Below are 14,177 nucleotides of genomic sequence, written 5' to 3' on the forward strand. Positions count from 1 at the left end.
CTGCACCGCACGCAGACAACAGGTCACACACACACACACACACACACACACACACACACACACACACACACACACACACACACACACACACACACACACACACACACACACACACACACACACACACACACACACACACACACACACACACACACACAGCAGGTGACATGACCATGTTGACTGAAATGTGAGCCATGTACTAACCAGTGATACATTTGGGAAATCTATACATTCCTCTGCAGCCTATCATGATGCAACATGCTTTTTCATGCTCTCTGCTGTCTATAATCAATTTACTGAGCTTTGTGAAGAGGAAATTCTGATGGTTTATTGTTATAGTCATTCAACAGGTGTCTAACAGGACTTTAAGTCCATGCTGCTAAATCATGTACTTTACAATACACATACATTCACCTAGCTAACATACATTTAATCTAGGAAACATACTAGACTCAGGATGGCATCCTATTCCCTTTATAGTGCACTACTTTTGACCAAAGCCCTATAGGTGCCATTGGGATGCAGCCTCAGAAGCTTGTAGGTCTGGGTAGGACTGTTATGTCATAAGCTTAAGGATAACTGTGATATATGTTGATATACTGTACATACACCGCATGTTGTCATATAGTGGAAGCTGTCCGTCTGGGACACTATGGCCATTATCAGGCTGTCTTTGATTCTGCTTCTCTGAATGCTGCAGGCGTCCATTTTATGATGGGAGAGGAGGGAGCTGGCTGTAAGGAAAGCTGCTATAGTGTGGTGTGTCTAGTAGTAGTCTGGTCAGGGTGGTGGGCCAGGCGGGGGGGAGACAGACAGACAGCCATTGTGTGGAGATGTTGTTACCGGGACCTTGTAGCTCTGGTCCTACATAAGACTCCTCTCATGGAGGCTTGCATGATGAAATACCCCAGTAGTTAGTTAGCAGAGGGCAACAACAGAAAGAGGCCTGTATGGTTCTGTATGTGATCAGCACAGAGGTCTTGTTGTGTGGGTAGAGGAGGTTGTTTGTATGATTGAGCACGTTAGGAATGGTTACAGAGTGGTTATCAGAGGGGCACATGCCTGAAGGCATCCCATCAGCAGCCATAACACACATTCAGAGAGACAGCTTTAACTAACGACAGGCAGCCCGGAGGAGACCACACGACATCTTTACTAGAGGGACTTGACAAGGACACACTCTTTGTCCTTTCAGTGGACGATTAACAGGCTGCCTTGTCTCTGTCTGTCACTGTCTGTCCGATAGAAATTGAGCTGAAGACTGCGTACATTGCCGCTGACAATCCCAGAGACAGACTGACAGAAAGACTGGCAGATAGACAGGCAGGCAAGGATCCAGTGTTGACGGTTGTTATTGTGCTGTTGTTGCAGTGCGGAGCTGTGTCTGGGACGGCAGTAAACCAATCTCTTAATGAGAAGGACAGTGCACTGTTGCAGCGAGGGGAACCAGAAACAGGAGAATGTCCCAGACAGGACCAACACAAGACCACGGCCCCTCGTATCTCAGCCATAGGAACCAGAGCCAGGACCAAGAAGACAGTCGTAAGTTTCTCTGAGACTCTCCCTCGTCCTTTTGACTCCTGCTTACTCTGTACCTGTCTGTAACAATGTGATTTAGATATCATAAGCGAATTCTCAGTGCCTTCAGAAAGTATTCATACCCCTTAACTTATTCCATATTTTGTGGTGTTACAGCCTGAATTCAATATAGATTAAAAATGAAAAATATCTTTCCCATCGGCCTCCCGGGTGGCGCAGTGGTTAAGGGTGCTGTACTGCAGCGCTAGCTGTGCCACCAGAGACTCTGGGTTCGCCCCCAGGCTCTGTCGTAACCGGCCGCGACCGGGAGGTCCATGGGGCGGTGCACAATTGGCCCAGCGTCATCCGGGTTTGATCGGTAAGGATGTCCTTGTCTCGCCGTGCACCAGCGACTCTTGTGGCGGGCCGGGGGCAGTGCACACTAACCAAGGTTGCCAGGTGCACAGTGTTTCCTCCGACACATTGGTGCAGCTGGCTTCCGGGTTGGATGAGCGCTGTGTTAATAAGCAGTGCGGCTTGGTTGGGTTGTGTATCGCAGGACGCATGACTTTCAACCTTCGTCTCTCTCGAGCCAGTACGGGAGTTGTAGCGATGAGATAGTAGCTACTAAACAATTGGATACCATGAAATTGGGGAGAAAAATGGGGATAAAATAAATAAATACATATTTTTAAAATATAAAAAATATCTCACCCACACAATAACCCATAAAGACAAAATGAACATTTGTTTTTAGAATTTTTTCAAATGTATAAAAAAAAGAAATACAAAAATACAGTATTTCATTTGCATAAGTATTTGCACCCCTAAGTCAATGCATGTTAGAAACACTACAGCTGTGAGTCTTTCTGGGTAAGTTTCTAAGAGCTTTGCACATTATAATTTATAAAACAGCCATTTCAAAGTCTTGCCATAGATTTTCATGCCGATTTAAGTCAAAACTTTAACTAGGCAACTCAGGAACATTCAATGTCATCTTGGTAAGCGTGTTTTTTGAAGTATGTTATATTCTGTATAGGCATCCTTCTTTCACTCTGACATTTAGGTTAGTATTTTGGAGTAACTACAATGTTGTTGATCCATCTTCAGTTTTCTCCTTTCACAGCCATTAAACTCTGTAACTGTTTTAAAGTCACCCTTGGCCTCATGGTTAAATCTCGGTTTCCTTCCTCTCCGGCAACTGAGTTAGGAAGGACGCCTGTATCTTTATTGTGACTGGGCGTATTGATGCACCATCCAAAGTGTACTTAATAACTTCACCATGCTCAATAGGTGCCCTTCTTTGCGAGATATTGGAAAACTTGTCTTTGTGGTTGAATCTGTGTTTTAAATTCACTGCTCAACTGAGAGACCTTGCAGATAATTGTATGTGTGGGGTACAGAGATGAAGTAGTCATTCAAATATCATGTTAAACACTAGTCTTGAACTTATGTAGGCTTGGCACAACAAAGGGGCTGAATAATTAATGACTTAAGTTCCCAAAAAATAATTCCACTTTGACATTATGGGGTATTGTGTGTAGGCCAGTGGCATAAAAGCTCAATTTAATCCATTTTATATTTAGGCTGCCTTCAGCTAGCTACAGAAAGTATTTTAAATAGATCTTCTGTCTGCTAACTTAAACAACATTCCTCTTATTAGCTGTGAAATGTAATTGATAAACTAAGAATGGCACTGTTTTGGACATAATGAGAAGTCCACAGCAGACCTGTCCGTTGTATCCTCTTCTCTTCCTTGTTTGACACAGTGTGTACGCAGGAAGTGTGTGTGTGTGAGTGGTTTACTGTCCCCAGGTCAGGTGTTAGTCTGCCTATTAGACACGTTTAGCAAGGGAAACAATGGAGAGGTGGGGCTAGGTATGTTTTGTGGCGGCTGTGGGGAAACCCTGCTAACGGCCTGTGTCTGTATAGGTACCATGTCTGGATGAGGATCAGATTCGACAGGGGAATGACTAATTATATTGGTGGGAACAGAACGATGTGGCTTTGTGCTCTCCAGTCCTGATGCAGTCTGCCTCTCAGAGTCTCAGAGCAGATTACAGAGTCAGAAAGCTGCGGAACACCACCAAGGTCTGAGTCAGAGACAGACAGGCTGCATGGAGACCACCTTCACACCGTACACAATGTCCTAACTCTAACCCACTGTCACACTACTGCACAATGGTTCCAACGTCTGGCCGGGGAACACTGTGTCTCCTCGTGTGTGTGTTCGTGTGCACGCCATGCTCTTTAACACTGACCACAGGCCAGGGTTAGTGATAAGCAAAGGATTACTCCTCTACAAGCCCCAGGCTGACTCCAGAATCTAGACCAGCCCTACCGTATGCACACACCCCTCAGCCTCTTACATGAGAGTTCTGGAGTGGGTGTGAAAGCAGTGGAGGGAGAGAATGTGATGTTAGAGTCTAAACTGCTGCTGTCTTGTTGAGGGTCTCAGGATAATCTGACCACGGTAACTAACTACTGCAGCATGTCATGTTGAGGGTCTCAGGATAATCTGACCACGGTAACTAACTACTGCAGCATGCCATGTTGAGGGTCTCAGGATAATCTGACCACGGTAACTAACTACTGCAGCATGCCATGTTGAGGGTCTCAGGATAATCTGACCACGGTAACTAACTACTGCAGCATGTCATGTTGAGGGTCTCAGGATAATCTGACCACGGTAACTAACTACTGCAGCATGTCATGTTGAGGGTCTCAGGATAATCTGACCACGGTAACTAACTACTGCAGTATGTCATGTTGAGGGTCTCAGGATAATCTGACCACGGTAACTAACTACTGCAGCATGTCATGTTGAGGGTCTCAGGATAATCTGACCACGGTAACTAACTACTGCAGCATGTCATGTTGAGGGTCTCAGGATAATCTGACCACGGTAACTAACTACTGCAGCATGTCATGTTGAGGGTCTCAGGATAATCTGACCACGGTAACTAACTACTGCAGCATGTCATGTTGAGGGTCTCAGGATAATCTGACCACAGTAACTAACTACTGCAGCATGTCATGTTGAGGGTCTCAGGATAATCTGACCACGGTAACTAACTACTGCAGCATGTCATGTGACTGGAAGGTTATGAGCTGATAGAGAGGCTGCGTCCCAATCTGCGTCCCAAATTACACCCTATTCTTTATATAGAGCACTACTTTTGACCAAAAGCAGTGCACTACATAGGGAATACGGTGGCATTAGGAACGCTTACAGAATGTTTGGAGTCAGCTTTTGACAGGACGTTGTTATGGCTGTTCCCCCACACCCTGCCTGTCTCTAGGTTAGGGTCACAATTTTTAAGGTGGTCTCAAGATGGCCCTTGTTGTATTGACATGCAGATTCCCATCCACAATGGTTTGCTAGATGGAAAGGGTATTTTATTCTTAACATTCTGGTTCCATCTCCACCTGAACCCAATGCATAGTGATTGTGAGGTGTGTGTTATTTGTTGGATACGTGACGGTGAGTCCGCCAGGTATGTGCCACGTGTTTGATACGTGAGGGTGAGACCGTCAGGTGTTCTGTGTTGGAATGTCCTGCAGCACATGTTGCTGTGTTCCTGTGTGTCTCAACATGACTGCAACTGCAGCATTCCACGTGTGCCCTGAGACCTGACACTTCTAACAGAGACAGATAGTTCTTCCTCAGAACCTGGCAGTATGGAGCTGGTCTGATGGCCCTGGCAGACAGAGGGTCAAAGCATCAAAAGACACACACACACACAACCTGAGACAAAAATGGCATAGCCCCGTAATCCCCCAGCTGCCCCCAGCTGCCCCCGATAAGAAAGTCTTCTTATTGGTTGTGACCCATTGAGGAAGTGTTCTAAATATAGCCAGGTGTTTTCCCATCTGTCCAGGGGTTGGATAGAGGAGGGGAGGAATGAGGCTGGTCTACTGGTCTACTGTCTGGTCTACTGGTCTGCTGGCTGGTCTACTGGTCTAATTGCTGTTCTACTGGCTGGTCTACTGGTGTACTGGTCTAATGGCTGGTCTACTGGCTGGTCTACTGGTCTACTGGCTGGTCTACTGGCTGGTCTACTGTCTGGTTTACTGGTACCCTCGCTACTGGCTGGTCTACTGGTCTACTGGTTTACTGGCTGGTCTACTGGCTGGTCTACTGGCTGGTCTACTGGTCTATTGGCTGGTCTACTGGTCTACTGGCTGGTCTACTGCTCTACTGGCTGATCTACTGGTCTTCTGGCTGGTCTAATGGTTTACTGACTGGTCTACTGGTCTACTGGCGGGTCTATTGCCTGGTCTACTGGTCTACTGGCTGGTCTACTGGTCTACTGGCTGGTCTACTGGTCTACTGGCTGGTCTACGGGTTTACTGGCTGGTCTACGGGTTTACTGGCTGGTCTACTGGTTTACTGGCTGGTCTACTAGTCTACTGGCTGGTCTACTGGTCGGTCTACTGGCTGGTCTACTGGTCTACTGGCTGGCATACTGGTTTACTGGCTGGTCTACTGGTCTACTGGCTGGTCTGCTGGTCTACTGGCTGGTCTACTGGTGTACTGGTCTACTGGCTGGTTTACTGGCTGGACTACTGGCTGGTCTACTGGTTTACTGGCTGGTCTACTGGGACACCTTCTAGGTCACCCAACAATCTCTTTCTATCCCTTATTTTTTCTTAGACTTTGAGAGTAAAACTAGGGTTATTTTCCCAGGGACATAGATTTTATTTTACAACCGAGACAAATTTCTGAATGTTGTGGAGAGAGATGGGTTCAGTCCTGTGAGTTTCAGCCCGTAGTTATGTGTTATGAGTTAGGGGTTGTGGATCATGGCTATGCCTTGGTGTAGAAGCCCAGAGGGAGTCTCTAGAGCACGGCTGTTAGAAGCCACAGAAGAGTAATGGCTGTGGAGAGACGTCATCCATCCTACCCTGCCCTGAGCTATGATGAGAGGCCTGGATCGTTCCATATAACATAAGCTGCGTCCCACATGACACCTCATTCCCCCTTATATAGTGCACTACGTTTGTCTAGGGCCCATGGGGCTCTGATCAAAAGCAGTGCAATATGAGGGAATAGGATGCCATTTTGGAGGCAGCCATATACAGCTATAGGTTTGGTTATATATTATCAGACATTGGTTTGGGGGTTCTCTGCCTGTTTCTGTTAGCTAATGTGATTTGCGCATGCCAAATTAAACACAATGAATGATTGGTGGAGTAACCTCAGACTTCCTTTTGTGGGGTTGGGAGTGTTTGGACTGTTAAATCGATCCCAAATGCAACCCTATTCCCTATATAGTGCACTACTTGTGCCATTTTGGACGCATGGGAGTGTACTCTACATAGACCACAGGGTTCTGTGTAGGGCTGGGAGTGTACTCTACATAGACCACAGGGTTCTGTGTAGGGCTGGGAGTGTACTCTACATAGACCAAAGTGCTCTGTGTGGGGCTGGGAGTGTACTCTACATAGACCACAGGGCTCTGTGTGGGGCTGGGAGTGTACTCTACATAGACCACAGGGCTCTGTGTGGGGCTGGGAGTGTACTCTACATAGACCACAGGGCTCTGTGTGGGGCTGGGAGTGTACTCTACATAGACCACAGGGCTCTGTGTGGGGCTGGGAGTGTACTCTACATAGACCACAGGGCTCTGTGTGGGGCTGGGAGTGTACTCTACATCGACCACAGGGCTCTGTGCGGGGCTGGGAGTGTACTCTACATAGACCACAGGGCTCTGTGTGGGGCTGGGAGTTTACTCCACATATACCACATGGGGGAAGGGAAGAGTTGGGAAACGCAGGAAAGAGAACGTAAAGAAATGCATGATGGGAATTATGTCATTAATTCCAGATCTCGTGTGAACTTTGTACATCATCCAATTGCCAGCTACAATGTATAGCAGCATCTCAGATAGTACTATTGTAGAGCATGGACATGTCCCATAGCCTGTTAGATTAGGAATGTTTTCCACTTGTTTTTTCTGAACTAGTTTTTTAAATTTAATCAATGCAGCAGACCAGTTATCAATCACTAAAGACCAGACATGTCAGTCCATATAAAAATGTTGGGTGTAGCAGAGGGAGCTTCCTGATAGGGCTGTCTTCTTTCTGTGTCTTGTCACCTGACCCCTGACCTCTAACCCATAACTAGACATGTGGTGGATGCTCAGAACTGAGGTGGTGTGGTATAACCATAGACACCATTATAGTGTCCAAAGGCCTGTTTTAGCATGGGTAGCGCTATTGAGGACTTTCACCATTTTGAAGTAGTAAACTGGGTGAGACTTCCTATGGTTTGTGAAAGGATCACATAATTCCATCCAGGTCACCAGGAGGGATCAGACATCACATTATACTTGTGAGCAAACATTCCATATCTACAGGTGGCAGTAAATCAACAACCTTGGCTTTATACCTGTTTAAACAACACATTCCAGGTGGCAGTAAATCAACAACCTTGGCTTTATACCTGTTTAAACAACACATTCCAGGTGGCAGTAAATCAACAACCTTGGCTTTATACCTGTTCAAACAACACATTCCAGGTGGCAGTAAATCAACAACCTTGGCTTTATACCTGTTCAAACAACACATTCCAGGTGGCAGTAAATCAACAACCTTGGCTTTATACCTGTTCAAACAACACATTCCAGGTGGCAGTAAATCAACAACCTTTGCTTTATACCTGTTTAAACAACACATTCCAGGTGGCAGTAAATCAACAACCTTGGCTTTATACCTGTTTAAACAACACATTCCAGGTGGCAGTAAATCAACAACCTTGGCTTTATACCTGTTCAAACAACACATTCCAGGTGGCAGTAAATCAACAACCTTGGCTTTATACCTGTTCAAACAACACATTCCAGGTGGCAGTAAATCAACAACCTTGGCTTTATACCTGTTTAAACAACACATTCCAGGTGGCAGTAAATCAACAACCTTGGCTTTATACCTGTTCAAACAACACATTCCAGGTGGCAGTATGCACCCTTTGTTTGCCAACTTAAGTTGTAGAAGAAGAAAATGTACCTCTTCAAAATGGAGATGACCTCAATGGTGCTCTGCCCATGCTCTCACAGACGCCATAATGGGACATACACAATGATGCGATGTCTATCTAAGTCTATGGGTATAACTATATCAATGAAGAGGAAAATGGAAGGACACTAACAGGACTTTATATGGGCTGTCGAGGGACAGACAGAAGTCTCGGACGGTCTTTGAAGCCCCTGTGAGTAAAAGACAGACTGGTATCTCCATTGGGGCCATTCAGTCAGTTCTAGAAGGCAAATTTTCATCACAGCTTTATTTGTAGATGTGGGTCAGAGCCTGTTAATAGATCTATTATGTTAACACACGTCAGTTTAGAGTTTCGACAGCTCCATGGGCCCCGGTCAAAAGTAGTGCACTATATAATGAATAGAGTGCCATTTGGTACTCACACCTAAGTTTCCTCTGTCTGCAGAATGAGATAATTGTTTAAAGCAGAGAGCTGAGAGGGACACTGTCAGCATTGCTTCTGTTCTCCAACCCTATGACTGAAGAGGACAGAAATCTAATAATGAATTTTGACCCTGTTATGCTGAATCTCACAGTCAATAAGCAGGGATACTTGGGTAACAACATCAGTCCCTTCACCTGATAATGTTCTGCCTGAGACCAAATATTTCCTGTATGTCTCCACCTGTTAACCACCTCACTCCTCTGCTGTTGGACCAAGACTACTCTCTGTAAAAGATGTATTTCCTCATACTGTAGGCTGCTCTACTATGTGTACATCCCAAATGGCACCCTATTCCCTTTATAGTGCACTATTCTGGCTGTGGTAAAGATCCTGTCCAGCCACACATGGAGATCCACAACCACCAACTGACCTCTAAAATCACAACGTATTGTCGCTGGAGACACACAGGCCTAATTACTTATGGTGAGTGTCCAATGGGGATTTAACCAGGTGTTATACGCAAAATACTCAGACTTCTGTTTCTACCTATGTGGACCGGCACCCGTGTCTCACTGGGCCATGGCTCCGGTGGACCTGCCATGACTTGGGGCCAAGCCCAGGCCACTGGTACATTTCAACAGGCATTTTATACATAACACATGCTAACTGTGAACTTTAACACCTTCTCAGAAAGCAAAAGTCTTGAACGAGGCAGAGGTTGTTGATTCTGCTCACCACAAGTCGTTAGTGTCACACTCCTGATGATAACGCTAGAGCTTACATTAACATTAAACACTGGCGACTCACTGGTGTGGGGGTATGGCTCAATGTAAAACACCTTATTATAGTGCACCCTGGTCAACAGTATTTCACTTTTATAGAGAATAGGATGCCATTTGGGATTATAGCCATGTGTTTAGTCTAAGTTGGTCTAATAACACTAGACAGAGGATGTTATAAATACTAAAGTGATGTACAAACATTAGCCAGCTGTCCATATTGAACCAGCCATCAGGTCTCTATGGTAACATAGTAAAGCAGGCAGCAGCCTGATAGATCAGTCATTAACCCTGAACTCTTTATGGCTGTGGCATTACTAGGATACAATTTAGTTCATTACTCCTCTCCTCTCTGAATATATCCTCTGTGACATTACCAGGATGCCACTGATACCTGACTCACTGTAGTATTTCTAACATTTTGAAAAGTTGTTTGTGTATTCTTCAACCAATCTGTTTTGTTGTTTGTTTAAGTTGTTTGTTTAAGCCATGCAGTTAAAGCGGTATTGAGGGCTGCAGTACACTCTGTTGTTGTCTGACGAACCATTGTCTGTTTCTCTTTGTTTGCAGATGTGCAGTAAGATGACCAATGCAGGAGCAGGTAAGGCTTTTTTCACGTGTTTCACCAGGCTGTGTGTTGAATCTGAGACGTGACCCAAATGGAACCCTATTCCCTACATAGTGCACTACTTTGGACCAGAGCCCTATGTGCCCTGTTCAAAAGTAGTGCACTATATATGGAATATGGTGCAATTTGGGACATAATCACTGTCTTTATATTGTCTTTAGCAGCCCTGGTTAGCTCTGTCAGCCCAAGGTCTGCTCTGTTAGCCAGGGTCTGCTCTGTTAGCCAGGGTCTGCTCTGTTAGACCAGGGTCTGCTCTGTTAGACCAGGGTCTGCTCTGTTAGACCAGGGTCTGCTCTGTTAGTCCAGGGTCTGCTCTGTTAGTCCAGGGTCTGCTCTGTTAGACCAGGGTCTGCTCTGTTAGACCAGGGTCTGCTCTGTTAGACCAGGGTCTGCTCTGTTAGTCCAGGGTCTGCTCTGTTAGTCCAGGGTCTGCTCTGTTAGACCAGGGTCTGCTCTGTTAGTCCAGGGTCTGCTCTGTTAGTCCAGGGTCTGCTCTGTTAGTCCAGGGTCTGCTCTGTTAGACCAGGGTCTGCTCTGTTAGACCAGGGTCTGCTCTGTTAGACCAGGGTCTGCTCTGTTAGTCCAGGGTCTGCTCTGTTAGTCCCGGGTCTGCTCTGTTAGTCCCGGGTCTGCTCTGTTAGCCAGAGTCTGCTCTGTTAGACCAGGGTCTGCTCTGTTAGACCAGGGTCTGCTCTGTTAGTCCAGGGTCTGCTCTGTTAGTCCAGGGTCTGCTCTGTTAGACCAGGGTCTGCTCTGTTAGTCCAGGGTCTGCTCTGTTAGACCAGGGTCTGCTCTGTTAGACCAAGGTCTGCTCTGTTAGTCCAGGGTCTGCTCTGTTAGTCCCGGGTCTGCTCTGTTAGTCCCGGGTCTGCTCTGTTAGCCAGAGTCTGCTCTGTTAGCCAGAGTCTGCTCTGTTAGACCAGGGTCTAACAGAGCAGCGGTGAACCATTCTCGGGTGATGAGTAACCTTGCATGAGACCTGAAGTCTTGCATTAGCTCCCCGAGCAAATGCCTGGACATTAGCTCAGCGGGCTAACACTGTATTTTAGCATGCATAAGACCCGCACGGTTTCAAAACCAGTCAATCACATAAGGCTGGTCTTCCACAGGGTGGTACGGCCGTTGCTCTGAACCAATGTGGTTGTGAGTTACGGATGGGGACAGGTGTACCAGCCAGGGTCCAGGTTTCACTCCCCAGGAGTGTCTGGAGAATGTCCAGAGAATGTCCCTCCCGACACACAGCCGGTCAGGCTTTTACTTTAAAGGCCTATTTATGCATGGCTTGGCAGGACGCAGTTAAAATTAGGAGGCATGCCATTGTTACTAGTACTACATAGTTACTGCTGAGGGAACTATTTGTCGTGTCGTGATGTGGCCCTGGGGGCAGCTGGGGGCGATGGGCGATGCCATTTTTGTCTCAGGTTCCACTCTCGCATGAACTCTATGAGCAGGGGGGGGGGGGGGGGGTGTATAACAGGGGGTGTGTCAATAATGTACAGGAGACCCTGTTCACATTCCATCACTTTCCCCTATAGGTAGGAGTGTGTGCTGTGTGGTCTGGCTGTAATATGACGCGCTCTTAACAGACAACTTTACAGCTCTGTGAATGAACACCACTCACACCAGGGTCATCTAGAGTGACGTATCACTGCTCACAGCTACAGCACGCTAACCCTAGAGTAATGGTTGTAAGTCTATGGACTTTATGTAGTGTTTAGTTTGTTGATGACTTCAGTAACTGTTTGTCAACACAACCAAGACATTTCCTTCCCCATGGTCCTGTTGATGTCATATTTTAGTACAGTGTGTTTCTACCATGCTGCTTTCGTAGCGTACAGTATATTTAACCACGAGACTCTCGACATGCCGTTTCCCTTTTAGAACCATATCATGGCTGAAGTAAGCCAGACCAAAGTCTGTGTCAAAGTCAATGCGAAGTGGTCAGAATCACTAACAGAAAGAGAACCGTAGTTAACAGAACATCTGTTTTCAATAGAAACACAGGCTGTGTCTCAAATGGCACCCTACTCCCTATATAGTGCACTACTTTTGACCATAGCATATATGGGGCTCTGGTGAAAAGTACTGCACAATACAGGGAATAGGGTGCAATTTGAGACACACACAGACAGGGTAATAACTGTGAGTAGAATGATGACGTAAAGAGATGAAGCTAACTGAGCTCTTATATTCTCTGCCTATATTTGACAGCTGTACCGTGGAAACTGTAGAGACTGTATGATGTCATGTTACTGGACCAGATGGTCTGCAGAATCTATGGATGCATCCCAAATGTCACCCCATTCCAGTAGTGCATTATATATGGAATAGGGTGACATTTGGGTGACATTTGGGATGCATCCTATTCCATATATAATGCACTACTGCTGACCAGAGCCATATGGGCCCTATGGGCTGTCATCATAACCACCAGTTCACCTCTTTATAGTGACATAGTCCAGCCGAGGAAACTTCTCTGGGCCCATATCCCAAATAGCCCTGCATGTGACTAAACACACCACGCACACACACACCACAAACGAGCACTGTCTAGGGTAGAGGTTAGGGTGGTCAGCTCTCTGGGGTAGAGGTGAGGAGAATCACAAGTCAGACAGAAACTTGAATCCTCATCTCTTTGAAACGTGGCCTGACTGTATCTGATGTCTGATGTCTGATGTCTGATGTCCATCATTTATGGCCTTTAAACTCTATACCGATCGATCGGTATATCTGTTGTATATCTGTTGCTATGTTCTCTCAAGCATTTCACTACACCTGCAATAACATCTGCTAAATATGTGTATGTGACCAATACAATTGGATTCTATTTTATTTGATGTTGAGAGGAAACTTGAAGTATCTATGGTAAAACCCAGACCTTTCTGCCCCACTAGAATGTTTTTAAACCTCAGACCTTTCTGCCCCACTAGAATGTTTTTAAAACCCAGACCTTTCTGCCCCACTAGAATGTTTTTAAACCTCAGACCTTTCTGCCCCACTAGAATGTTTTTAAACCTCAGACCTTTCTGCCCCACTAGAATGTTTTTAAACCTCAGACCTTTCTGCCCCACTAGAATGTTTTTAAAACCCAGACCTTTCTGCCCCACTAGAATATTTTTAAACCCCAGACCTTTCTGCCCCACTAGAATGTTTTTAAAACCCAGACCTTTCTGCCCCACTAGAATATTTTTAAACCCCAGACCTTTCTGCCCCACTAGAATGTTTTTAAAACCCAGACCTTTCTGCCCCACTAGAATGTTTTTAAAACCCAGACCTTTCTGCCCCACTAGAATATTTTTAAACCCCAGACCTTTCTGCCCCACTAGAATGTTTTTAAACCTCAGACCTTTCTGCCCCACTAGAATATTTTTAAAACCCAGACCTTTCTGCCCCACTAGAATGTTTTTAAACCTCAGACCTTTCTGCCCCACTAGAATGTTTCTAAACCTCAGACCTTTCTGCCCCACTAGAATATTTTTAAAACCCAGACCTTTCTGCCCCACTAGAATGTTTTTAAACCTCAGACCTTTCTGCCCCACTAGAATGTTTCTAAACCTCAGACCTTTCTGCCCCACTAGAATGTTTTTAAACCTCAGACCTTTCTGCCCCACTAGAATGTTTTTAAACCCCAGACCTTTCTACCCCACTAGAATGTTTTTAAAACCCAGACCTTTCTGCCCCACTAGAAATTTTTTAAACCCCAGACCTTTCTGCCCCACTAGAATGTTTTTAAAACCCAGACCTTTCTGCCCCACTAGAATATTTTTAAACCCCAGACCTTTCTGCCCCACTAGAATGTTTTTAAACCTCAGACCTTTCTGCCCCA

At 45.8% G+C, this 14,177-nt stretch overlaps 1 protein-coding gene across 1 annotated transcript in view; it reads left to right on the forward strand.

The window, feature by feature from the left end:
* Positions 1-14,177, forward strand: part of LOC123992837 (stAR-related lipid transfer protein 13-like) — a 112,200-nt gene that overhangs the window by 29,558 nt on the left and 68,465 nt on the right. Inside the window, exons 4-5 of the mRNA XM_046294390.1 lie at positions 1,372-1,542; positions 10,294-10,324. Of these exons, the coding sequence (XP_046150346.1) occupies positions 1,372-1,542; positions 10,294-10,324 (202 nt within the window). The remainder of the gene's footprint in view (positions 1-1,371; positions 1,543-10,293; positions 10,325-14,177) is intronic.

The sequence above is a fragment of the Oncorhynchus gorbuscha genome, linkage group LG13 (assembly GCF_021184085.1).
Source record: "Oncorhynchus gorbuscha isolate QuinsamMale2020 ecotype Even-year linkage group LG13, OgorEven_v1.0, whole genome shotgun sequence".
Lineage (NCBI taxonomy): Eukaryota > Metazoa > Chordata > Actinopteri > Salmoniformes > Salmonidae > Oncorhynchus > Oncorhynchus gorbuscha.